This window comes from Melozone crissalis, unplaced genomic scaffold, assembly GCF_028551555.1.
Source record: "Melozone crissalis strain CALT ecotype California unplaced genomic scaffold, PUWL_Pcris_2 ptg000012l_1, whole genome shotgun sequence".
Classification (NCBI taxonomy): Eukaryota; Metazoa; Chordata; class Aves; order Passeriformes; family Passerellidae; genus Melozone; species Melozone crissalis.
This window is the reverse complement of record NW_026535790.1, coordinates 14,259,481-14,284,022: the sequence shown is the minus strand read 5'-3', so window position 1 is coordinate 14,284,022 and position 24,542 is coordinate 14,259,481. Positions and strand designations below refer to the sequence as shown.

Here is a 24,542-nt window from a genome sequence, read left to right as displayed (position 1 = left end):
GCGGACGCGGCGAGCGCGACAGGCGGGGGGGAGTGACTGAAAGAGGGGGGCACGGGGAAACTGAGGCATGGGCGGGATGGAGGGGAAACTGAGGCACCGGCATGGGGAAACGGACACGGAGATCGGTGGGGGAAGCTGACGCACGGGACTAGGAAACGCATGGGGATCGGTGGGGAATCAGGCACGGGGGGCAGCATCCCTGCTGCGGCAGCGAGCGCAACACAAAACCACGGACACCGAGTCATGCCGGGCTGCCGGGCGTGTATAAAACCCCAGAACAACAGCGGGGTGGTGACAGGGGGACAGAGGCCACTGGCCAAGCTGGGGACACCGCATGGTCACGGCACCCTCTGTCCCCCCTGCCGGGGTGCCGGGGGTCCGGGCCGTGGCGGGCTCAGAGCAGGGTGATCTCGCTGGGCGGCAGCGTCTGCCTCTTCTCCCGGGCACCCAGCAGCCGCTCCATGTGCGCGGCCACCACGCGGCACAGCTCCAGGCCCTGCAGAGGGACACGCCGATGGGCAGTGGCCGTGCCACCGCTGTGAGAGCCCCAGCAGGGTCCCCCCGATGTCCCCAGGGGTCCCCGACCTGCTCCAGCTGCAGCTGGGTGATGCCCTGGGCCAGGAGGTCTCCCAGAGTGATCTCCACGTAGGGAGAGCTGGATCCGGCCGTGGGGCGCTGTGTCCGCGTGGACTGGATCTCATTCAGCGAGAACTTGGCCATGAGTTCCTGGGAGGGGACAGGGGGGTGGCCTGTGTGCCCTGGAACCCTTCAAGGGGACCAGGGATCCTAGTTTGGACAGGGTTTGGAGCCAACTGGTCTAGTGGAAGGTGTCCCTGCCCGTGGCCAGGGGGTGGAACTGGATGGGCTTTAAGGTTTGTTCCAACCCGAGCCATTCCATGGGTCCCCCACGGCCCCACACCTACGTGGGTCTCCTTGCTGAGGAAGTTGAGGCCGTTCTGGTTGACGGCCAGGATACAGGGCGAAACGATGGCGTTGTTGCTGCAGCTCTGGATGTAGAAGAAGGACGAGCCAAACATGGGGTAGGCGCTCAGCAGCCCTGCAGGGCAGAGGACGGGGTCTCAGTGCCCACTGCCACCCCCATCTGCCCAGTCCCCAGGGTGGCCTTGCACCCAGGAGCAGACAAGGGAAAAAAATGGGTGTCCCTGTCCTGTCCTGCCAATCCATCCTGCCCAGGCTCTGTGCAGACAACCAGCATCTCCTCGCCATCATCATCACCCTCCAGGCAGCATTACATTCTCATTAGCACTATGTCCTCATTAGCATTGCATCCTCTCCCTGTCCCCATCGCTGTCCCCTCACCCAGGAACTGTGCCCTGGCCTGGTGGGCGCTGAGTGCCTGGGCTTGCTGCACGTGCTGGGTCACCATCTGCAGCCAGGACTGCGGCTTCAGCAGGCGGAAGAGCTGCGGGGGGACGTAGTCCTGCATCTCCCTCCTGTGTGGGGAGCCCGAGGTCAGGGCCAGCGCTGCCCAGTGGGTCCCCAGTCCCACAGGACACGTGTTTCCCCCGCCAGGTGCCCCGTGCCCTGCCGTACGCCGTGGGGAGGAGGTGGCGGTCCTTGGCTCGGTGCTGGAGGGCGGCCAGCTTGGCCACGTGTGGGAAGTGCTGCTCTCCCGGCCTCGCCGGCGGCAGGACGGTGAACAGCCCCTTGAGGTAGTCAGGCAGCACCTGGGAGGGGGACAGAGCACAGGGACACGGCTTGGGGACAGGGCACGCTCTGAGGGCGGCAGGGAGGTGGCCCTGGGGGAGGCTGATGGGGTGGCCAGACCTGGTTGTAGTGGACGGTGACGTAGAGCTCGTTGTCGAACTTGAGGGGCTGGCCCCAGACCACGCGGCGGCACCAGAAGCTGTAGCTGCTGTCCCGGAGCTCCGTCTCTGCAGCCACGTCCAGGACGTACTCCCGGCGGGTCAGGGGCCGCACACTCTGCCCTGTGCCACCCAGGAGTCTGAGAGTGCCACCACACCACCCACATGGCCGTCCCATCCCCGTCTGTCCCACCCCTGCCGGCTCCTCACCTCTGTCGGTCACCACAAAGAGGATGTATTCCTCCAGAGCCTCTGGGTTCTGCAGCCCCATCTCACAGCACAGCTCCTCGATCACATCCAGAGCCACCTGGGCACAGGGACAGGTGGCTGGGACACTGCCACATCCCCCTGCTGTGCTCTGGGCCACCAACTTGTCCTGCACTGAGGCTCATCCCAGTGATGAGCTGCTTTTCCCAGGGGATGAAGTCCCACAGCAGGGACAGCCAAGGGTGCAGCCCCCCCACATCCACCCCCTCTGGGTGCCCACAGCTGAGGTGTCACCATAATATTCACCATAACCATAATTTTGGGGTGCACTGAGCCTCCTGTCCCCTCTGGCTCACCGAGCACGTCTTGATCTTGAGGTGCCTCTCAATGCCACCGGGCAGGAGGAAGAGCTGGCGCTTGGCGCTGCGTCCAGCCTGCATGGGAGGACACGTTGGGGTGCAGCAAGAACCCCCAGGACACCCCAAATCCTGCAGCTGTCCCTAAGGAACCATCCCATTGAGATCATCCTGTCTCTTGCCCATCCTGTCCACCTGAACCATCATGCCCCCAGCTCCACGTCCACAGAGCTCCATCCCCACTGGGGACCCCTGAAGGCTCAGGGTACCCCCAAAGTGGTGAAGAGCAGACCCTAAAAAGGGCTGTGCTCTCTTGGGAAGATCCCCAAAAAGGATCAGCTCCATTCCAGGGTGGTGTCTGAGGGAGATCCCAAGCCCACAGGGAGAACCTGACTCCATGTGAGTACCCAGAATTTCTGGGGGGGATCTCAAGCTGACACCAGCCCTGTTCCACCCCGCGAGCCCCTGGCCTCACCACCATGGCCTTGAGCTCCATGCTGCTGGGGAAGAGGCTGCGGCCACCGAACTGCAGGGTTTTCCTCAGGTTCTGCTCGCAGGCTTTGGCGATGCCTGGCAGGAGCAGGGACCGGGATGAAGGATGGGGCTGAGCTGCTCTGTTAGAGCTCCTCCTGAGCTCTGTGACACCTGGGCTGTCCTTTCCCCCACCCTGGGGTGTGCACGGCCCCTACCATGGAAAGGCAGCTCCGGGTGCCTGCTGGCATCGTGCAGGAAGGCCAGGAGGAAGGGCCGGAGCACCTCGGAGCACTTGTGGTAGGCAGCGAGGATGTAGAGCAGCCTCCAGCCCCTCTGGCAGCTGTCCCTGTGGGCACAGGCAGGGCTGACCCCCCAAGCAGGGGGAGGGTGCCCACGGTGGCACAGGGATGAGGTCCCCAGGTGTCCCCCAGGCCGGAGCAGCTGGCCTGGCCAGGGTACAGGTGTCCCAGTGCCAGCCTCTGCTGTCCCACGAGGATGGAGGGACTCACGGCTTGGAGCTGGTGTTGTTGGTGATCTGCTTGATGATCTGGCAGTACACCTCATCCCGCAGGACCTCGTGCGCTGCACACAGCTGGGGACAGGCACAGCTGCCACCTCTCTGCCAGCCCTGCCTAGGCCACCCCCAGGACTCATCCCCAGTGGGAGATTTACCTTGAGCATGGTGCAGACGATGTCCAGCTCTGTCTGCCCCCGCAGGGGATGGTCGCCCATGAACTTCATCACAGCTGGGGACAACAAAGCCACACGGTGACACAGCATGTCCCTTCCCCAGGGACACACATCCTGGGCACATGGAGCACTGGGACCAGAACTAAACTCCCCTAGGACACCCCCTGTGCCCACCCTCCTCCAAGGACAGGGCTGGGGATGGCTGAGGGACAGGGGGACAGGACACTCGTGCCCCTGCCTACCTTGGAAAGCCTCAGCAGCCAGTTTGTTGAGGCCACCATCCACAAATTCAATGAGTGACTCCTGAATGGGAATCTGGAGCAGGGGGAGAGGGCCAGCTCTGGGACCCTGCTGGGACCTCAAAGGGTGACAGCAGGACAAGGCCAGGTGACAGCAGAACAAGGCCACCCCAGAACTCCACCTCCCCATACCTTGGTGAACGTCAGCATCTCCAGCACACTTGGCAACTTCATCCCACGGGAGTCCCTGGCAGAGGGACAGGGGAGCAGGTGAGCACAGGTGTCCCCACCATGGCACAGCCCTGTCCCAGCTCTGGTCACTCACATGGTCCCACGCCGTGCTGCACGGAAATGCCGCTGGGCAAAGGCCAGCATGGGACAGGCACCGGTGACATCCCTGAGCTGCTCGTCACCATCTCCCTCCGGGCCCTCCACAAAGGTGGCACTGGCTGGGGACACCTGGGGAACAGAGCAGTGGGCACCGGGCACGGCCAGCACCGGGGACAGCCCCGGGCCAGGACCTGTGGCAGTGTTTGAGGGTCCCAGGGACGAGGTGAGAGATGAGAATCCTGACTCCATGTTTCAGAAGGCTGATATATTATATTATATTGTATTATATTGTATTGTATTATATTTTATTGTATTATATTGTATTGTATTATATTATATTTTATTATATTAATAATGTAATATATTTTATTGTATTATAATATAATGTACAATTGTATAATAATTGTAAATTATTATATAATGTAATATTTTATATATATAATATATAATTAATATAATATATAATTAATGTAATGTAATGTAATATAATATAATATATCATTATAAAACTATACTAAAGAAAGGGAAAGGAGACATCAGAAAGCTAGAAAGGAATGAATAATAAAATCTTGTGATGTCTCACACCCTCAACACAGCTGGACCTGTGACTAGTATTATAGTATAGTATAGTATAGTATAGTATAGTATAGTATAGTATAGTATATCATATCAAAATTATTATACTAAAACTATACTAAAGAAAGACAAAGCAGACATCAGAAAGCTAGAAAGGAATGAACAATAAAATCTTGTGATGGCTCACACCCTCGACACAGCTGGACCTGTGATTGGTCATTAATTAAAAACAATTCACACGCTGGGTAATCAATTCTCCAAATCACATTCCAAAGTAGCAGAACATGGAGAAGCTGAAGCTTCCCAGCTTGTCAGGAGGAAAGATCCCAGCGAAAGGATTTTTCAGGAGATGGGGGCTGTGATGCTGCAGGGTCTGTGCCAAGGACCCACCTCGGTTTTGCGGTCCAGCTCCTGGGCAGCAGCAGTGGAGGCCACGGCCACGGCCACGGCTGCCGACGCTGCCACCTTGCCCTGCTTGTCCCTGGGCTCCTCCTTCCTCTCCGCAGGCAGGTGCACGAAGTCGGGCGCTGCCACGGGCTGCACGTACTCGGCAGGGAAGAGCCCTGACCTGCCGTGGATGGCCCCAAACTTCCACCCTGTGCCAGACACACGGCGGGGATGGCCCCTTGCTAGCAGCCGTGGGGTCACCCCGAAAATTCCCAGCCTGATCCTTCCCACCTCGGCACCCCAGCCCTTTTCAGGGATCTGGCTGGAAGCAGCTGCAGTTTGGCATCACTCAAGGGAAAGGCACAGACCAGGGGCCACCAACACCTGACACCTGAGGGATGTGGGTGGGACCTGCAGGGGAGCACCTCCCTGCATCAGGTCAGTGCCAAAAAGACTCCAAACCATCCTGCTGAGGGGTGACAGAGGCAGGAGCCTGCCCCGTGCCCCAGACCCAGGAGGGGACACACACACAGGGACAGTGTGGCACCCACCAAAATCCTGGGTGCCTGTCTTCAGCTCCTCCAGGTACATCACCTTCTTGCGGACCACGCAGCCATAGTATTGATCTGCAGGGACACCATGGGGACACCACGGGGCGTCACAGGATGCAAGACAAGCACACAGCCACCTCCAGGGCCACCTCCAGGGCAGGGCTAGCCAGCAGTCTGCTGCCCCTGTGTCCCCCATCAAAGGCATTTTGGCATGGGGGGCTTTGGGGCTCCCTCACCTCTCTCAGGGTGCTCCAGTGACTGCAGGTGGATGATGTCCCCTTTGTGGAAGCTGAGCTGGCGCCTGTCCTCTGGGCTGTAGTTCCTCACGGCCACCACATACTGGGAGTCCTGGGCACAGGGGGTCTGGCACAGCCCATGCACGTAGGGACACCCACACCCCACCCAGCACAGGGACCTCCACCACCCACAGCCTCAGCACCATTCCCCAAATCCAACCAGGATCCCATTCACAGGATGCCCTCCCCTGCCCACCCCAACCTCCCAAACACAGGCACGCGGGCAGGGTCTGACCCCCAGGACAAACCCACCCTGGCCCCAGGGCAGCCCCCACCTTCCTGAGCTCTGTGATGAAGTGGTCCACCATGACCTTGACCTGGGGGGCTTTGGGGGAGAAGAGGATGAGCTTGTCTCCGCGCAGGTTGAACTCCAGCATGTTCCTGGATGGGGTGGTCACGAAGAGCACGTCGGGGTAGCTGGGGCAGGGCGAGGGGAGGCTGAGACACCTGGCATCTGTGGCACCCTCAGCACCCACCCCACCCTGGCCAGCCCTACCTGTAGGCCCTCAGCACCCGCAGCTGCTCCCCGGGCACGTTGGTGCCCTTCACCACCCGCAGCAGCTTGATGCCAGCGTGGGACACGGCCAGGATCTGCACACCCGTCCCCACGCTGCCCTGGGGGCCAGGACAGCACCTCAGCCAGGGTCACAGCGATGCTGTGGGTCCGTGCTGAGCACAGCTGGGCCCTCACCGTGGCAGGGAAGAGGCGGGAGAAGTACACCTCACAGCCATCCCGGGCCGCAGCAATGATCTCCCTCTTGACGCTCTCGGTGGCCACGGGGCTGAAGGAGTCCAGCTTGTTCTCCGCTGTGGGGAGGGGGAAACACCTCCCGTGAGCTCCCCCTGCCTGGAGAGGATGTGGACAGAGCTCCCAGCAAAAGCAGGGATGCTCATGCCCTTCCCAAGCCTGGCAGGACTGTGCTGCAGAGACAGATGTGTGTCCCCCAAACAGCTGGCTGAGAGCTGACACAACTTGTGATGTTGTGGAGTGCTAAATAACAGGGGGGTCGCTGCTTTTGGAGGCGAAACTACCCAGGGCTAAGCAGAGCCAGTCCTGGCTTGGAGATAGACACCCAGGAGATGGGGACAGGCACAAGAGTGGCCGGGTGTGAGCCCCCAGGCAGGGAGCAGCAGCACACAGCGTTACCAAAGAGGGATTTCAGGCGGAGCCGCTCCTCGTGGCTGATCCGGATGCAGCTGTCAGACAGCACATCATTGAAGATCTGGGAAAGGGGGCGAGGAGCAGTGGGATTGTGTGGGGAGGAGCAAAAAACCCCCCAGACCCAGCGTGCAACAGCCCCAGTGTGCAACATCCCCAGCTCCTCCACGGCAGCTCAGCTGGGGAAGGCAGGGTGGGCACAGTGGGATGAGTAAACCATGGGCACAGTGGGATGAGTAAACCATCACCCCACTGGGGAGTTCCCCAGCTCCCAGGGGACACCATCTCCCATACCCCAGTACTCCAGGGGACCCCGGGGGGCTGCAGGGCCAGCTCGGTGCCTCACCTGCCGGAAGATGAGGTCGAGTAGCAGTGGGTGGTTGATGTTGTCCTTGGGGTAGAAAACCTGCCAGGAGAGAGGGCAGGCCTTGGTGTAAACCCCGTTATCCTTGGCACCAACCTGTCCCCAGGTGTCCCCACAGTCGGTACCTCCTTCCTGATGAATATTTTCCAGGGCACGTTGTGGTAGGTGTAGAAGTCCTCGCTGCAGCTGCGGTGCAGCTGGGTCTGGACCTGCTGTGCCTCGGACGGGAGTTGCCGGGACACAAAGACTGCAAAGGGACAGAAAGCCTTGCAATCCCTGGGGAGAACCACCAACAGCTGCCTCCACCTGGGGAAACTGAGGCACAGGGAGCAGCCCCCTGGCTGAGCTGGGCACAGCAGTTATCCCACCAGGCATCAGCTGTGCCACTGGGAGGGTGAAGTGCCTCATTCCACTGTTCTGCCTCAGTGCCACGGATCTGCCCAGCAATACCTGGGGGCTGTGGGGCTGCAGGACGTCCTGTGGGTGCTCGCCGCTGGTACCTGGCACTTGGCACCGGCTTCACCGCAGCCACCACCTCCTTGGGCCCCTGCGAGGCACAGAGGGGCTGTGGGCAGTGCCAGTGACAGCCCAGCCTCGGCAGGGGGACACGGGGGCGGCCACATCCCTACCACAGCTGGTGGCGATGGCACCCGGGCTGCTGAGAGCTGCTCCTTCAGGATCTGCATGGCTTCCTCGTGGGGGTCCAGCTTCTTCCCAAAGAGCTTGCTGCTGAGACAAAATCCCACATCAGCTGAACCCCAGCACCAGGTGCAGCCCAGAATTCCCTGTACTGACACCACCTGCAGCCCCATCACTTGGGGCACCCCATCATTCCCTACACCACATCATTGCCTACACCCCATTATTCCCTACACTCCATCATTCCCTACACCTCATAATTCCCCACATCCCGTTATTCCCTACACCCCAGCATTCCCTACACCCAGTTATTCCCTGCATCCCATTATTCCCTGCATCCCATTATTCCCTACACCCCGTTATCCCCTACACCCCGTTATTCCTTACACCCCATCATCCCCCACACCCCAGCATTCCCTGCACCCCAGCATTCCCTACACCCCGTTATTCCCTACACCCCGTTATTCCCTACACCCCAGCATTCCCTATACCCTGGCATTCCCTGCACCCCATCATCCCCTACACCTTGTTATTCCCCACACCTCATCATTCCCTACACCCCGTTATTCCCTGCACCCCGTCATTCCCTACACCACATCATACCCTACACCCCGTCATTTCCTGCACCCCGTCATTCCCTACACCCCATCATTTCCTGCACCCCGTCATTCCCTACACCACATCATACCCTACACCCCGTCATTCCCTGCACCCCAGCATCAGGACCAGCCCATGCAGGAGAAGCCCCGAGGCGTGGCTGGGGCCAGGTGAGCACCTGTGTGGCTGGGAGCTGCGCGGGGCGGGCTGGCACTGCCGGATGATGTTGCGGATGTCGTGCGTGGGCCGCGGGAAGTGCTCCGAGTTGAGGCGGGAATGGCGCACGGGCTCCCCCGGCCACCGCCGGCCCACGGCGGCTGCGGGGCCGAGCACAGAGCTCAGGGACCCTGCTCAGTGCCACCAGCCCCTGCGGCCGCCCCGTCCCACCAGGACCCCTTACCGGCTTTCTGCGAGTAGGGCCGGGGCTGGGGCACATGGGCTGGCGTCCCCTCTGTCGCTCTGCCCTGCAGGGGACACGGTGCTATCAACACCTGGCAGCTCCAGCTGCTGCCACCCCCAGGGGCTGCCCCTGAAGCACAGAAGGGGCTCGACCCCTCCCGGCCCCATGCACTGTCACAGACATCTTTTCATTAAAGTCCTTTCGTTAGGATTTTTCCTGCTGAAGCTGAGAAGTTTCAGCAACAAAGTGTAAACAATGGTTGTCTGCTGCTGTGGAATGCTACAGGTGGATCCGTGATTGGTCTCCTGTGGATGTTTGGACTTACTGACCACTCACGGCAGAGCTGCTCTTGCTCTCTGCAGAGACACAGATCCTTTGTTATTCATTCCTTTCTATTCTTAGCTTAGCTAGCCTTCTGAGAACTTTTCCTTCTTTTTCTTTTTAGTATAGTTATAATGTGGTATATATATCATAAAATAATAAATCAAGCCTTCTGAACATGAAGTCAACATTCTCGTCTCTCTCTCACCCTCAAAACCCTTGTGACCACTGTCACAATGCACTGACCGAGGCTGCGGGTGGCTGGTTGGCATCTGCCCGGCGCTGTGGGGACGGCTCTGGCTCCGTGCCTGTGGCAGCAAAGAGGAGAGCTCAGTCACAGCTGTGGGGCTCTGGGTGCAGGGATGCTCCCCACGCTAGGGAAACTGAGGCAGGGGGCTGGGAGGGGATGTGGGGGTGCTGGAGGCGCTCACCCCTCGGCTGCCGCGTCTCTGCGGGCACGGGAGGCTCGCTCCGGGTGCCATCAGTGCCACTGTGCCCCCCTCCCACGCCACCTCCTCCCTTCAGCCTCTGCGAGAGGATGGACGGCTTCTCCAGCTCCTGGGGGACAGGTGTGAGGGCACAGTGACCAGGCCACCTGCACCCCAAAATGCCTCGGGCAGGGGGACACCCCTCTCACCCCATTGCCGTAGGAGAGCACGGGGTCAAAGAGACTGTCCAGGTACCGGTCCAGACCCTTCTGGCTGCGTGGCTCCCCAGATTCCCCATCTGAGAGGGGACAAGGCATGAGAAAGGCATGGCAGGGCTTTGTCACAATACAGTGGGGACAGGAGCTGGGGAGAACGATGCCCTACCATGGGGGTGATACGCGTCCATGGAGGGCAGTGTGGGGGCTTTCACAGCTGGGGGAGGAGGCACTTCATCCAAATCAAATCCGTGTCCCAGCACCCTGCAGAGAGGGAGGATGCACTCATGGAGCACCCACTGGGTGCCAGGTTCCCCCTCAGGGGCCCACCCACCCCTGGCACCCATCCAGCCCGGTGCCAAGGTCCCCCCAGCCCCACGGTGGGGCACCATCCCTGCCCGGGTACCTACGGCCGGCTGTCCCTGCTGTGGCTCTCGCTGCCATCCCACGCAATGAGGAAACAGGATTTCTGTCTGGGGAAGCCCCGCAGCAGCTCCAGGTCGGAGATAAGGTCCAGGACATAATCGTGTCCAGCCAGCTCAGCCCACTGGGCACCCGCCTTCATAGCCACGGACCAGCCACGCCAGCCCTCTGCCAGCCCTCTGCCAACAGCCAGACACGGGATGGGCACAGGCTCCACAGGGACACCCTGCCCATGAGCCGGGCATTCGGGCTCCCACATCCTGGGGACACCGAGGTGACACCGTGACCCACAGGGTGGGTGGGTGCCAAGCCAGCACCTACCTGAGCTTCAGGACATCCCCTGCCAGGTCCTCGCCTGTGCTCCAGGAGTGGATGGGACAGGAGAATTGGTCACCTGGGGAGGGATGGGCAATGAGCAGGTGCCACCAGCCCCCCCTGCCCATGAGGGTGGCCACCCTGGGACCAAGCCATGCCCAGCACCATGCTGCCCTCACCATTGAAGCAGTGCAGGTCCAGGGCCATGCTGGCCTGGCGCCGGTTCGCCGTCCACTCCAGCAGCGACGGGGGGAAGGTGCGGGCGGCGGCGGCGCCCAGCTGCGAGCGCGCCATGGCCTGCATCAGCTTGCGCTGGCACACCGGCTTGTAGCCAGCGAAGGCGTAGTCAGACACGAACCTGAGGGCAAGGGAGGCAGCTGCAGGAGGGTCACGGGTGCCAGGATGGCACAGGGGACCACAGCTCTGTTTGCAGAGAGCAGCAGGCACAACTTTCCTGAGGATTTTTCCTGGGGAAGGCAGGGAAAGCTCAGAGAAGAAAACAATTCTCTTCTCTATTCGCTGCTCCTGTTGTTTGGCACATGTGGAATGTGTCATGGAGATTGTTTACCCAAAGCGATTTGTTAATTGGACACTGGTGAAGGTTGTTATGATTCCTTGACCAGTCAGATCCACATGTGTCATGACTGTCTGGAGACAGTCGTGGGTTTTTCTTTAGTATTCTTTAGTATAGTATCTCTTTAGTATAGTTTTAGTATAGTGCAATATAGTATAGCTTAATAAAGCATTTGTTCAGCTTTCTGAATCATTGGAGTCAGAGCACATCATTCCCCTGCTGGGGAATTGCCTGTTTCTACTATACAGAGGGATTAAGAGCATCCCTGGAGGGATCTTGGCAGCATCCTGGGCACATGTGCCAGGCTGGCCCAAGGCATCTTGGAGGGATCTCAGAGCACCTCTAGTGCAACCTGGCCAGAATCGCTGGCTACATGTGCCAGGCTCCTGGGGAACCTAGAGGGACGTGGTCACATATGCCAGCTTGGCCAGAGGGATCCTGAAGGGACCTCAGAGCATTCCCAACAGGAGCTGCCCATGTGTGCCAGGCTGGCCCAAGCAATTGTGGAGGAACCAGCTGGGGTGTAGGCAGCATCCTCAGCCACAGGCACCAGGAGAGCCCTGCAAAGCCCCAGCAGCGTTCCCAGGAATGAGGGGCCATTCCCAAGGGTCCCAGCCATGGCCGTGGCCATGCCCACCCGGAGCCCATGCCCAGCTCACTTGAGCAGGTACTTGTCGAAGGCGGCGGACGGGGGGAAGGCGCTCAGGCAGGTGGCCAGCAGCAGCCAGCCCCTCTCCTCGTTGTTGACGTTGGTGTTCCTCCACACCTGGTTGGCAGCTTGTGCCAGGAGCTCGTCCCGCAGCCCCGGCACCGACAGCCCCTTCTGCACGATGTAGTTGCCAAAAAGGGTCTCCTGAGAGCCGCCCAGCCCCGGGTCCCCCATGAACCGCAGGATCTGCCACAGGGACAGCCAGGTGCTCCCTCTGAGCCCAGCCCAGGGCGGGCAGGGGGCTGTGGGGATGGAGCCCGTGCCACCCCACCTACCAGCTGGAAGAGGCTGAGAGCCTCGTGGCACAGCTCCTCATCCAGCCGGGTGAGGGGGGCTTTCAGTGGGGCCGTCAGCATCCCAAAGGCAGGTTCCTGCGGTGACACCCGCACCCATGGCTACCTGGGCACAGCCTCAGGCCACGAGGGGCTGGCCCCACGGTGCTGAGCATGGTGTTGGTGCTGGGTGGAGCCTGTGGGGCTGCCAAAGGGCTGGGGGGAAGGATGGGGGCAGCAGAGTCCTGGGAGTGGGGCAGGGAAGGGCTCAGGCTGTGCTGGCAGCACCAGAGATGGGTGGTGAGGCACTGGCACACATTGCCCACAAAAGCTGTGGCTGCCCCATCCTTGGAAACGTTCAAGGCCAGGTTGGACAGGGCTTGCAGCCACCTGGGATAGTGGAAGGTGTCCCTGCCCGTGGCAGGGGGTGGGACAGGTTGGTCTTTAAGCCCCTCCCAACCCAAATAATTCTGTGGTTCCGTGGTTCCATGGCAACACCTTGGCAAGGCTGGGAGCCTTATCCAGCCCCGGTGCTGTCATTCAGGATGCCGGGGACTGGGAAACGCGGGGCAAAAACAGGGATGAGGAAGAGGAATGAGGCAAAGTGTCGGTGTTTGGGGCCGGGGTCCGGGAGCAAAGCGACCTGGTCTCCCGCCCCAGCGTTCCGGATCCGCCCCGCGTCGGGCGTCCAGGAGGGCTCAGCGGGTCTGTCTCTGTCCGATAACCTCAGCAGGGTCCCCCCGGCCTCTGGAGACGACAGGAACCCACGGGGAGGGACGGAGGTGGCAGCCAGCTCCCCACAGCACCACAGCCACCCCGGATCCAGCCTCGCTTGCTACCGTGGCATCCCCGGGGTGGGAGCCGGGGCAGAGCCCGGTGGGGCAGCGCGGGGATCCACCCTGAACCTCGCTGCTCCGCCACGGCCGGGGGGGCGCCAGGGACTCCCCAAAAGCTGTCTGCCCGTCGGGAAAAGCTCCCCGCTCCGGGCCGCGGCGCCCGCCTTACCTGGAAGTGGCCCCGCACGTACTTGGCCATGGGGTAATCGTTGATGTCGAGCGGGAGGGTGAGCTGGGGGTCGGGCTGCAGCGCCGGCGGCGGCACCAGCACCACGCAGCCGGCGTTCACCTCCCGGGCGGCTGCGGCACAGCGGGAAGGGTCGGCACGGCCGTCGGGGGGGGAACGAGGGGCTGGGAGCGACGGCGGGGCGGGACCCGCTCACCTGCAGCGGCCTCCAGCAGCCCCATCAGCTCGGCCGGGATCTCCAGGTGCGTGACATCCACCACCTCCCTCCGCGTCAGCTCCTGCCGCAGCAGCACAGGGAGGGGACACTTGACGTGCTGGTTCCTGCCCCAGCACCCACGGGTGCCATGGCCAGGAGCGCAGGGATGGGCAGGACAGCACAGAGACACGGGCTGCACAGGTGTGCTCCCACCAGGGCTGCACATCTTTACCTGCTTCCTCCTCTCCCTCTCCTCCTCGGCCCGCCGGCGAGCATCCTCCTTCCTCTGCAAGCAGAGCAGACATGCTGAGTCCCACCGGGGGAAGGGAGACCCTGAGGCATCACGGCACCCTGGGTTGCCATTGCCCCCTCCCCAATATCAGCAGGGTTTTCACCCCAAAAAGGCACTGCCCACTCCCAATGGGACACAGAAGAGTTGTAGGGTGGCACATGGAGGGGGCTCACAGTCTGGGGGTGCCACTGTGTCCTCTCCAGACTGAACATGCAGCAGGGTGGCAGCAGGTGCCCTGGACCCCCTGGGATGTGACAGACCCCACCTCACCTTGAGGTACCTCCGGCGGTTCACGTAGATGTGCACCAGCGACCTGAACTTGATGAGCGTGTGCCGCATGCGCCGGTACCGCTGCCTGCGGGAGGGCACCCGTCACCCTCTGCCACCCGTCACCCTCTGCCACCCACCCGCCACCCCCAGGGACCCCCACCTGGCCAGGTATCCCCGCGCCCGGCTCTGCAGGAGCACGATCTTGCGGCGCAGGGAGCGGAAGCGCCGCTTGATGAAGAAGGTGCGGGCGTAGCGCTGGAGCGTGAGCGCGGCCAGGTGATGGGCACGGCACCGCTTGCTCTCCAGAGCCTGGTACAGCTGCTCCTTCAGGAAGAGCTGGGACCAGGGGTGAGGCTGTGAGCTCCCTGCCGTGGCCACCACCCCCAGGGCAGCCCCAGAGCCAAGCCCCCTCGCGGGACAGCACCTTGGTGACACCGACGTAGTACATGCTGGGGTTAACGGGGCACAGGCTCCTCAGCATCTCCACGCAGTTGGGTCCATTGGGAATGACATTGGACCACATATCAACGAGGCAGCGGTACCTGGGTGAGCCCATGACACTGTCACCACACAGGGCCTCGCAGGGACACCACCACCCTCGCTGTGGTGACAAATGCTGCACCTGGAGATGCAGCTTCTCCCAGAGCTGTGTATTAACACCAGGGGTTCCCAGCTCCCACTGTGGGGGAACCCCAGCCCAAACACGGCCCCCAAAGCTCTGTGGTGTCCCCTGGCTGGGATGGCAGTGCCCAGCCCGCAGCCCCCGACAGGGCACCTGTCGATGAAGACGATGAAGGGGATGCGGACGGGGTAGCCCTCCTTGCGGATGCGGATGGTCTCCAGGATCCCCGAGTACCGCAGCTGGGTCCTGACCACGTCAGGCTCGAAGAGCCCCGGCTCCTGGGGTGGGGATGGGGAGAAGCATCAGCAACTGCATGGGCAAACCCCACCTACCCTGTGCCCACACACTGCCAGTGCCAGCGGGGCAGGCAGCACAGGCACCAGCCGCTCTCACCTTCTTGTTGTTGGGTTTGATGCAGCGCACAAAGAACGGGTTGCACCTGCGACAGAGAGACCCCGTCAGCCACAGGGAGCAGGGGACAAAGCCAGCCCAGGCACCTCGGGCTCAGGTCCATCTCCCAACAGCTCAGAGGATGGCCTGGCTGCCCACCCTGCCCACACTGACCTCTCCATCCTCTCCACCAGCTCCAGGAGCGACTGCTGGAACCGCGCGGCCACGGTGGGAGCCTTGTAGCGCCGTGTCCTGGTGCTGCTCCTCCTCATGAGGCTCCTCTGCCGCGCCAGCACCTGGGCGTGCCCGAAGAACAGGTTGGCTACCACCTTGGGGACACAGGAAAGGTCAGAGAGGAGGAAGGTGGCCAGGATGGTGCAGCTCTCCCACATCCTCTTCACAGCCCAGCCGCTCCTTTTTTGCCCAGCCCTAATCGTGGCTGGATTGCCTGGATAGGGATGGGGATGAGGATATGGATAATGCAGAGCACAGGAGCAGCCCACGTGCCTGTTTGTGCCCAATGCTTGAGGGGTCAAAGCCCAGAGGATCCCATGAGTGGAGCCAGAGGCATCCTCTGCTTCTGGTCCCCCTGGGCTTCACTGGCCTTGGGGCCGTGCTTGGGGACATGGAAAGGGATGTATGGAAGGGGGCTGCTGGTGCCCAGTGTCACTGCAGAGCCAGCACCAGGCAGGGCCCTACCTTGGTCCTGCTGCTGAGGAACAGGTCCAGCACATCCTGACGGACCTGGTCATAGTTTTTATCCAGAAACTTGTGAACCTGGCAAATAGCAAAACCTCGTGGTGAGCAGCCTGGCAGGATGACAGGGTGAGGAAAGGAGCTCCAGGACCCCAGCCAGACCCCCAGAGATGCATTTCCCTCCTTGGTGCAGGATCAACCTCCTCTTTAAGCTGCCTTAACATCCCACTGTCACACACCTGGTAGGTGACCTTCCCTGCGTAGTGCTTGATGGTGAACTCGGGCAGTGGCATCTTGGGCTTCGTGTAGAGCGGGTTTGTCCCATGGTGGTAGTGACACTTCTGGAGGAACGTGTGGTCAGTGGCCTGGGAAGGGACACAGCAGTGACACACACAGCAGATTCAGCAGCAGGTTGGAGCTAGGTGATCTCCAAAGTCCTTTCCAACCCAAACCATTCTGTGATTCCATGATATTTCAATAATTCTTTGGGCTTATCCAGTCTGGAGGAACCCGGGGGCTTCCCCAGGTTGTCCAGGACAGCCAGGAGAAGAGCAGCCCTGGGTGATTCCCCAGCCACAGTGACCTCCCAGTGCTGGCTGCACCTCGCCACCAGGCAGCCCCTGACCTGGGGGAAGCAGCTCTGGTCATCCAGGATCCGGAGGATGCCGTAGGGTTTTTGGGAGATGAGGTCAATGCAGGGCTGGTTGTCGCTGAAGGGGATCTCCTTCCACTCGATCTGCTCCCGGATATACTCCTCCTGCAGGGTGGGCACCAGGTCAGCCCTGTGCCCCCAGCCCAGCACTGGGGCAGAGCCTGCACTGCCCACCAGCCCCACCTGCTCCTCCTGGAACACAATCCTGTTGAAGAAGAACTGCAGGTACTCGTTGGCGTAGTTGATGCACAGCTGCTCGAAGCTGTTGAAGGTGAGGTCCTGCGGGAAGGAAGATCCATGGAGCCTGGCAGGATGGGGCTGGGACTGAGCCAGGGTGGAGGTGGGATGACTCCTGCTCACCTCGAAGCCGTAGATGTCCAGGATGGCGATGGACAGGGCCTCCTGCCGCGGGTACACCAGCCTGTTGATGCGGTCCGTGAGCCAGCCGAAGAGCAGGGAGTAGAGGGTCTTGGCAATGGCATCCCTGGGATGCACCCACCACAGCATCAGCTTTAATTTCCACAGGACCTAATCCACCTGATCATCCCCTTTCCCAGCTGGCATTTCACTTTCCATGCCATCCCTGGGGTGCAGTGCCCCTTCCCTCTACCTGGCATCCACGGCGCTTTCCACAGTCAGAGGGGTAAAAATCTTCTCCCGCTGCGTTTCCTGGTTGGGAAATGGCACGGTGGGGTTGCAGCATCATCAGCCCAGGTGGTCCCCAGGGGCCAGAGACCTCCTCCCAGGCTGTGCCCCTGCACTCACCGTCACCTTGAAGGTGATGGCTTTCTGCAGCCCCTCAGGGGACACCTGCAGCAGCTCAGCCACCGTCCGGATCTCGGTGGCGCTCACCACCATGGCGACCTCCTGGCAGTCGGTCTGCAGGACACAGCGATGCCCTGGCATTGGCAATGCCCCCTTTGCCACACCCCAAATCACACCCCAGGAGCACGGCTTGGCCCACCCTGGGCTACCTCGTATTTCTCAAAGTAGACGTTGCCCAGGTGCAGGACGGAGGAGAGGATGCGGAAGATGCTGTTCTGCTCATCCACGCTGAAGTTCAGCACCTCCATGGTGTTGAGCAGCCGGCGGAAATCCTCAGCGTCGTCCTTGCCAGGAATCTCACAGTTCCCACCCTGGCACAGCCATCTCAGTCCATCAGTGGGTCAGCACCCAGCACGGGGGGTCACCCTGCCCTAAGCATCCTCCTCATCACCACCTTGAGGGCTCAGGAGCCCACCAGCCCCCCAGAATGAGGCCGTGGAGGGGCTGGGGAGGGCACAGTACCTGGTTCAGGTAGTAGTAGGTCTCGGCGCCCTGCAGGAAGTAGCGCTGCCGCTGCTGGGACGGCAGCCCTGCCAGCATCTCGTAGAAGATGTGGTAGTTGCGCTCGCTCTGGGCCTGGAGAGCAGAGGGCAGAGCTGGGGAGGGGCTGGCAGAGGGGGCAGAGTGGGGGGCAGAGCTCAGGACCCCCTCACCACGCACCTGGAACACCACGCGGGACTTCTCCAGCAGGTACTGCGAGGTTATGGCACCGCAGATCAAACCACTGCAGGGAGAGCGGGCACCAGGCTGGCAACCTCGGTGTGGGCAGGGGCTGGGGCCCCCCAGTGCACCCACCTGTGCCCCAGGGCCCCCCCAAAAAATGGGGGGTCAGTGCTGCTCCCCAGATCCCCCCAGCAGGGGTGGGTGGGCAGGGAGAGGCGTCTGCACCTGGCTGTGATATTGGGCACTCCCTGTCAGGATCAGTCAGGACAAGAGAGGATGGGATGGGATATGAGGACAGGGATGGGGACTGGGAATGGTAAAGGTGACAGCCAGGTCACAGCATCCCTACCCCAGGGACAGCCACCTGTCCCCAGGTGCCATCACCTTTCCAACACCAGGTTTGTCCCAAAACCATCCCTATGTGTCCTCCCAGAGCCAAGGGACAAGGGGCTGGCTTGGACTGGACACCCCTGGGGCAGCAGGGGACACGGGGTGGGAGCAGCCACTCACAGGTTACTCAGCATTACTTACTCCTCCAGGAAGATTTCCACAAATTTCCCAAACCTGCTGGAATTGTCATTCCTCACGGTTTTGGCGTTGCCGAAGGATTCCAGCAGAGGGGTCGCCTCCAGGATCTGCCGTGGTGAGGGGGAGAGCTGGGGGGTGAGCCTGGGCACCCGGGGGCATCTCCATGGCTAAGGCCCCCCTTTGGCACCCTGCCACCCTCCCTGCCACCCCATGCTCCACGCACACACCAGAGGGTGCCCAAATTTGAGGTGTGCACCACAGCCAGGTTAAATGAGGCTGTGAGAGAGCACAAAGACTTTGTCTGTGTGCATGCACTGATTTCCTGCTGTCCCTCCCCCCTTTCCCCATGGGTGCCACCACGATTCTCTGCCACCACAATTTCCCAGCCCACGTGTCCCCTCGGTACCTCTATCTGCCATGGTCCAGGTGGAAGCGTTGGGACAAGGAGAGAGCGGCAGAGCCGTGAGGAGGGAGGGAGGGAACAGAGGGATAAGGACAATGGGGACATGGGGACTCAGGGATGTCCCCAGGGCAGCACCCTCCCTACCTGTGGGGCAGCGCTGCGTTTCTGGCTGACAGCTGCCAGGTAGCTCAGGATCAGCTTGGTGGCTTCGGTCTTCCCTGAGCCGCTCTCCCCACTGAGACACAGAGCAGGGACATGGCTGGGGGCATCACCAGGCAGGGGGTGCCCACCCCAAACCTCCCCAAGCCAAGGGAACAGCCTTGTCCCACCTGATGACGATACACTGGTTGTGTTTGGCATCCATCACTTTGGAGTAGGCGACGTTCGCGATGGCAAAGAGGTGCCTGGGGTGGGGAGAAACAGGGGGGGTGTGGGGCCAGCCTGGCTCAGCACAGGGACCCCCAAAGCATCCTCATGCACAGACACAGCTGCTCCAGCACCCAGTGACCCAGGGTCTGCTGCAGGAGCCGAGGATGGGAGTGACTCCGTGACCACAGGGCATTGGGGACAGCCTGGTACTCACGGTGGGTTTTCACCCAGGGCTCTGCCTTCGTACTGCTGCACCTGCTCCTTGCCGTAGATGTTGTAGAGCCGGTAGGGGTTCACCGACACCAGGATGCTGCCAATGTAGGTCTGCCAGAGAGGGAGTGTGGGGCTGTGAGCCCTCGGAGGGGGGAGACTCCCCAAATCCCCACCCCACAGTCCCGGGGGGACGCTGTGTCCCCTGAGCTTACGTAGATGAGCTGGCGCTCGAACCGTGTCCGGATGTTGCTCAGCACTGCAGCCTCCTGCAGGTCCCTGGTGTGGAGCAGAGGCTGAATTAGGGGGTGACTCAGGGACAGGGAGGTGACAGAGGGACTCTGATGTGCCCAGAGTGTCCTCAGCATCTCCAGGCCCAGGAGGCTGAAGCAGAGCCCGTGTTGGGATCAGGTGGGGTGGGATGGCAGGGTCAGGGGTATGGGGTTGGGGGCTGCAGCCCCGTTGTCCCCCACAGCACTGAGTCACAGTGTAGGGTACAGGGACACTCACTCCAGCTGGGTCATGTCCTCCAGCCCGTCCTCCTCCTTTGGCTCCTGGTACCGCACGATGGGCAGGCTGCACAGGGACTGCATCTGCATGGAGCAACAACCCACCCCATCATGGCAGGGATGTGCCAGCACCCTCAGGTGTCCCACTCAGCCACCACCACCACCCCAAAACACCATCTGTGACCCCACACCAGGGGACACACAGTCAGCAATGGCAGGAACCCCAAGAAAACACCCCACAGCCCCAAAAGCAGTCTCCCAGCAAGAGCACAGTGTGTCAGCTGAGAGCAGCAGTGCTGGAACACAGGAACGTGAGGCCACCAAGGCCACCCTGGGGCTGGTCCCAGGAAAACCCGCTCCTGGGAATCTGCTCACCGTGGGCATCACCCTCAGTGCAGGTGATGGAAGGGGCTGGGGCTGCTCCCCCGGCCACGTGCAGGGGTGACACAGGACAGGTGTCACAGGACAGGTGTCACAGGACAGGTGTCACACGGGAGCCTGGCTGGCCCTCAGCCAGGGGGTGGGCAGGAAAGCGGACACCCCGCCGGGTCACCGTGCCACCTGCTCCTGTCCCAGCAGATCGGATCGGGTCTCTGCATTTCCATACGCCAGAATCAAGTGTCCCCAGAGGGGCCGCTCATGGGGGGACACACAACCAGTGGCGATCCCCTCTTGCAGCCTGCTCCCCACGGGGGGACCCCCGCCGACACCCAGACCATCCACAACCACTTACCCCTACCCTGGGCACTGCAAACCCCTTCGTGCCTGCAAGCCCTTAACTCGCCCCCCTGCCCCGGGTTCCAGCTGCCAGCTCATCCCCGGCTCCATCCATCCCCCGAGGGGCTCCCCGCGGGCGTTACCTTGCTGCGCCAGGGCTGCTTGCTGCCCAGGTACCCCTCAGCCCAGGGGTGCCGCTCCCTCCAGCCGCCGGCCGGCGGGCGCTGGCACAGGTACCGGGCGATGTCGGCTCCCCACTGGCCCGCCCAGCGCCGGCCGCGCTGCGTGGGCTGCCGGGCCAGGCCCTGCTCGGCCGTCCAGGGGTCGGGCATCTCCCGCACCCGCACGACGTGCTGCGTGGACCAGTGCTGCTTGTACATGCGGGACGCGCGCCGCAAGGAGCCCAACCTCTGCACCTGCGGCGTCACCACCGCGTAGCGCCCCGCGCCCTCCTCCGCCCCGTCACCGTCCAAGGGCTCCGGGGCACGGGGGCCGTACCGGGACACGGCCGGAGAGCCGGGGGCTCGCCCGTGCGGGGGCGGGAAAGCGGCGCGGCGGGGCGGGGAGGGGCTCCGGTTGCCGCTGGGGCTGGAGGGGAGCCCGGGGCGCCCGACGTCCGCCCAGCCCCGGCGGCCCGGGGGTGGGCTCGGAGAGCGGCGGGTGCTGCCGTCCCGCCGGGATGGGCGCCGGGGCACCGGGGGAGAGCGAGTGGAGGGAAGGCGGCTGGGCGGTGAGGATGAGGGGGTTTTGTTGGGGGATATGCTCTTTACGAGCAGCGAAGCCAGGGACTGCGCCACGGAGCGCCCCTTGGAGAGGCTGCGGCCCCCCGCTTCAGCAGATGGCCTCGCTGGGGGGGAGTGGGGGGCCATCCCCGCCAGGGGCTGCCCGATGCGCTGGATGAAAGTTTTGGGGGTGCTGGGAGCGGCGCTGGGCGGAGGGGGCACCCCGGAGGGACCCCGCCAGGGGGGCAGCTCCTCGTCCCACGAGGGGCCGAGGCGGCGGCTGCCGGGGCGGGACGATGGGGCCAGGAAGGGGCTCCTCTGCAGCGGCTTCACCGCCTTGGTGGGGGGCTCGGGGAGCCGGGGCCAGGCCTGCGGGAGCGGCAGCCCGGGGGGGCTGCTCCGCCGCGACGACAGAGACCGCCCCGGGACCCCGGGCCCGCCCAGACGCCTCCCCCCCGGGCCCGGGGAGCGGGGGGCGGGCGGGGCGGGGGGCTCGGGGCCGAAGCGGCGGATGCTGGAGCCGAGGGAGGGCGAGCGCCGCGGCCCCTCGCCCCGCGTGCTCCCGGGGCGCGGGCGGACGGGCGGCGGCGATGGGGAGCGCCCGGGGTTGGCGAAGGGGTTCCGGAGCGACGGGGACCGCGCGGCCCCCGGCTGCCCCCAGGGCCCCCCCGGCGGGGAGGAGTCCCCCAGAGCGGCGCTCTCCATGCCCGGCAGCCTGTAGCTGGAGCGCCTGTGGGAGAGCTGGGGGGTGCGGGACCCCCGGAACGCCCCGGCCCCTCGCGGCGAGCGGCTGGCAGGGATCGAGAGCGATCGCTGCAGGAACTGGCCCAGGGGGCTCCCGCACGCCCGCGCTGCCGAAACCGGGCGGGCCGGGGATGCCGCGGGGCCCGGGGATGACGGGGGCGGCGGCGGCTCGTACTCGTCGTAGTCGTCCTCGTCACGGGCGGCGGGAAGGTGCGGGGACGGCGGGAGGGGCACGTCCAGGCGGTCCCTGCCGAAAAGCTTGACCTGGGGCCGGGGGAAGAGCCTGAATTTCCTGTTGAGCGAGAGCTTGGAGGAGAGCGTCTGCCGCATGCCCCGCAGCGAGGAGGCGCTCAGGAAGGAAAAGGGATACTCCTTCTCCTCTTCCTCCTCTTCTTCCCACTCCTCGGGCTCCTCGCCCTCCGCGATCTCCTCCAGGCCCAGCGCGTAGGGGTTGCAGGAGGATTGGGCGTGCGGCGCCCACCCCCCCTCGCTGTACTGGATGCGATGCTCGGGGTACTCGCCCCCAGGGTACCCCCCGGCAAAGGGCTCCCCAAAGTCCTCGTAGGGGTCCCCCCTGTAGCCGAAGGGCCCCGCTGCCTCCTCACCGTACTCCGGGTCGCTGCTGTACGGGTCATAGAGGCCACGGGGAGACCCAGCACCAAACGTTCCCTCATCCTCGAGCTCTGAGTCGCCGTAGGGGTGCCCTGGCTGGTCACCATCCTCCCAAAACCCCCCGTAGTAGTCGTACGGCTCCTCCTCTGTGTCATAGCCAGGGTAGTCAGGGTAGGTCGGCCCCATGTCCTCGAAGCCGTACCCTGCTGGGTAAGCTGGGTTCTGCATGTAGCCATCCTCCTCCTCGGAGTAATTGTGCCGCGGGCTGTAGGCTCCATCCTCCTCCCCGTTGTAGCCGTCCCACCGGTTGTAGGCTCCATCCTCTTCAGGGTACCCACGGTGAGGGCTGTAGGCTCCATCCTCCTCCTTGGGCTGACCGCGCCAGGGCCCGTAGGCTCCATCTTCCTTCCTGGTGTAACTCTGGCGGGAGCCAAAGCCTCCATCCTCCTTGCCGTAGCCTCGCCGGCGGCCGAAGGCTCCGCTCTCCTCCTCGGCCCAGCCGTAGCGCGACGCGGGCGGCTCGGAGCGCTGGGAGCGCCGCCGGCTCGGCCGCCTCGCCATGCTGCCCTGCCGCGGAGTGCCGGGCTGCCCGACGCCGCCAGGGATCCGCTTCATGTTGGCGCGGTGCCTGAGGATCTCATCTTCCGCGGGGAACGGCAGCTTCTTGGCACCGATACGGGACAGCCAGGCCGTGTCCGTGGCCCGGCCGCCCCCCACCAGCCGCCCGCGCCGGGACAGCACCTTCCTGGCCAGCCAGCCCGTGGCGGCGGCCGCCTTGCTCAGCACCTGAGCCCGGGGCTTGAATTTCCTTTCCGGGCGCCGGCGGAAGAGCAGCGAGTTGTGCTCGGGCTCCTGCTCGCCCCGCCGCATCAGCACGAAGGATGGCCTCGATGGTGACTCCTTCTTGGCCTCCTCCTTGGCCGCCTCCTCCTCCTTCCTCTTCTTGCCCACCTGCTTGAAGCGCATCATCAGGTTGGAGGTGGACTTGAGCACAGCCTTATTCTTCTTTTTCTTCCTCTTCTTGGTGCTGTGCTTATGCAGCCCCCAGAAGAAGCGGGATGTGTTCTTGAACTGCCCCTTCTTGGGCCGGCGCAGCCCCAGGTTCTTGAAGCCCATGAAGAGCTTGGAGGTGCTGCGGAGGCTCCGCTTTGCCCGGGCCTTCGGGGGTGCTGCTGCCGCCTCCTCCTCGGCTGGGCCGGCTTCCACAGAATCCTTGGGCTCTTCCTTGGCCTCTGCACCCTTGGCCCCTTTCTTCTTCTTGTCGGTTGTCAGCCCCATCATCAGCTTGGAGGGGCCCTTCGTGTTCTTCTTGGCTGTTGCAGCGCTGCTCTCGCCCTCCTCTTCCTCAGTCTCCTTCTTCCCACGGCCCAGTTTCTTTCCCACTCCTACCTTGGGCAACCCCTTCTTTTCCTTCCCCTTCCCCTTCTTGGGCTCCTCTGCAACCACCTCCTCCTCATCTTTCTCCCTTTCCACCTCCTTTTCCTCTTCCTTCTCCTCCTTTTCTTCCTTCTCCTCCTTTTCTTCCTTCTCCTCCTCCACCACCTCCGTCCCCTCGCTCTCCTCTGTCTTCAGCAGCTCCGCATCCGAGCCATCCTCCGACTCGTTGGGATCCTCCTTCTTGCCTTTCTTCCCTTTCCCTTTGCCCGCCTTCCCTTTGGGCTCCCCCTTCTTGCCGGCCATCCCGGCGGCCGCTCATGCTCCGGCCCCGGCGGGGCTCGGGGAGGGGATGATGCCCGGTGCGGGCCGGATGC

General features: G+C 62.9%; 1 protein-coding gene across 1 annotated transcript; it reads right to left on the bottom strand.

The window, feature by feature from the left end:
* Positions 1-394: 394 nt before the first annotated feature.
* On the bottom strand, positions 395-23,760 carry MYO15A (myosin XVA). Its single transcript, XM_054271183.1, has 64 exons — positions 20,857-23,760; positions 19,998-20,080; positions 19,703-19,766; positions 19,492-19,601; positions 19,238-19,312; positions 19,053-19,143; positions 18,912-18,917; positions 18,509-18,612; positions 17,975-18,038; positions 17,777-17,890; positions 17,464-17,625; positions 17,255-17,368; positions 17,100-17,158; positions 16,850-16,973; positions 16,673-16,768; positions 16,463-16,594; positions 16,077-16,202; positions 15,841-15,918; positions 15,316-15,470; positions 15,145-15,190; positions 14,905-15,029; positions 14,554-14,671; positions 14,290-14,465; positions 14,130-14,214; positions 13,800-13,853; positions 13,568-13,649; positions 13,354-13,484; positions 12,352-12,447; positions 12,027-12,262; positions 10,973-11,151; positions 10,800-10,872; positions 10,466-10,657; positions 10,225-10,319; positions 10,050-10,138; positions 9,844-9,970; positions 9,659-9,720; positions 9,092-9,155; positions 8,870-9,008; positions 8,091-8,181; positions 7,906-8,002; positions 7,581-7,702; positions 7,438-7,497; positions 7,080-7,155; positions 6,624-6,739; positions 6,429-6,547; positions 6,208-6,349; positions 5,873-5,984; positions 5,637-5,711; positions 5,089-5,294; positions 4,118-4,251; positions 3,947-4,039; positions 3,796-3,911; positions 3,536-3,609; positions 3,373-3,455; positions 3,079-3,209; positions 2,865-2,959; positions 2,390-2,467; positions 2,037-2,133; positions 1,789-1,949; positions 1,555-1,688; positions 1,321-1,454; positions 924-1,057; positions 586-726; positions 395-496 (listed from the first exon to the last, which is right to left on the bottom strand). The coding sequence occupies exons 1-64, from the start codon at positions 23,758-23,760 to the stop codon at positions 395-397; spliced, it is 9,753 nt and encodes a 3,250-aa protein (XP_054127158.1).
* Positions 23,761-24,542: the final 782 nt, after the last annotated feature.

Bases quoted from the DNA above. Each gene is read 5' to 3' on its own strand.
- MYO15A (XM_054271183.1), bottom strand. From the start codon at position 23,760: ATGATGCGCTTCAAGCAGGTGGGCAAGAAGAGGAAGGAGGAGGAGGCG. The intron at 17,369-17,463 runs GTAGCCCAGGGT...TGTGTCCTGCAG, and splicing joins TCTACTTTGAGAAATACGAG to ACCGACTGCCAGGAGGTCGC. The intron at 16,595-16,672 runs GTGGGGCTGGTG...CCCACCCTGCAG, and splicing joins TTGTGTTCCAGGAGGAGCAG to GAGGAGTATATCCGGGAGCA.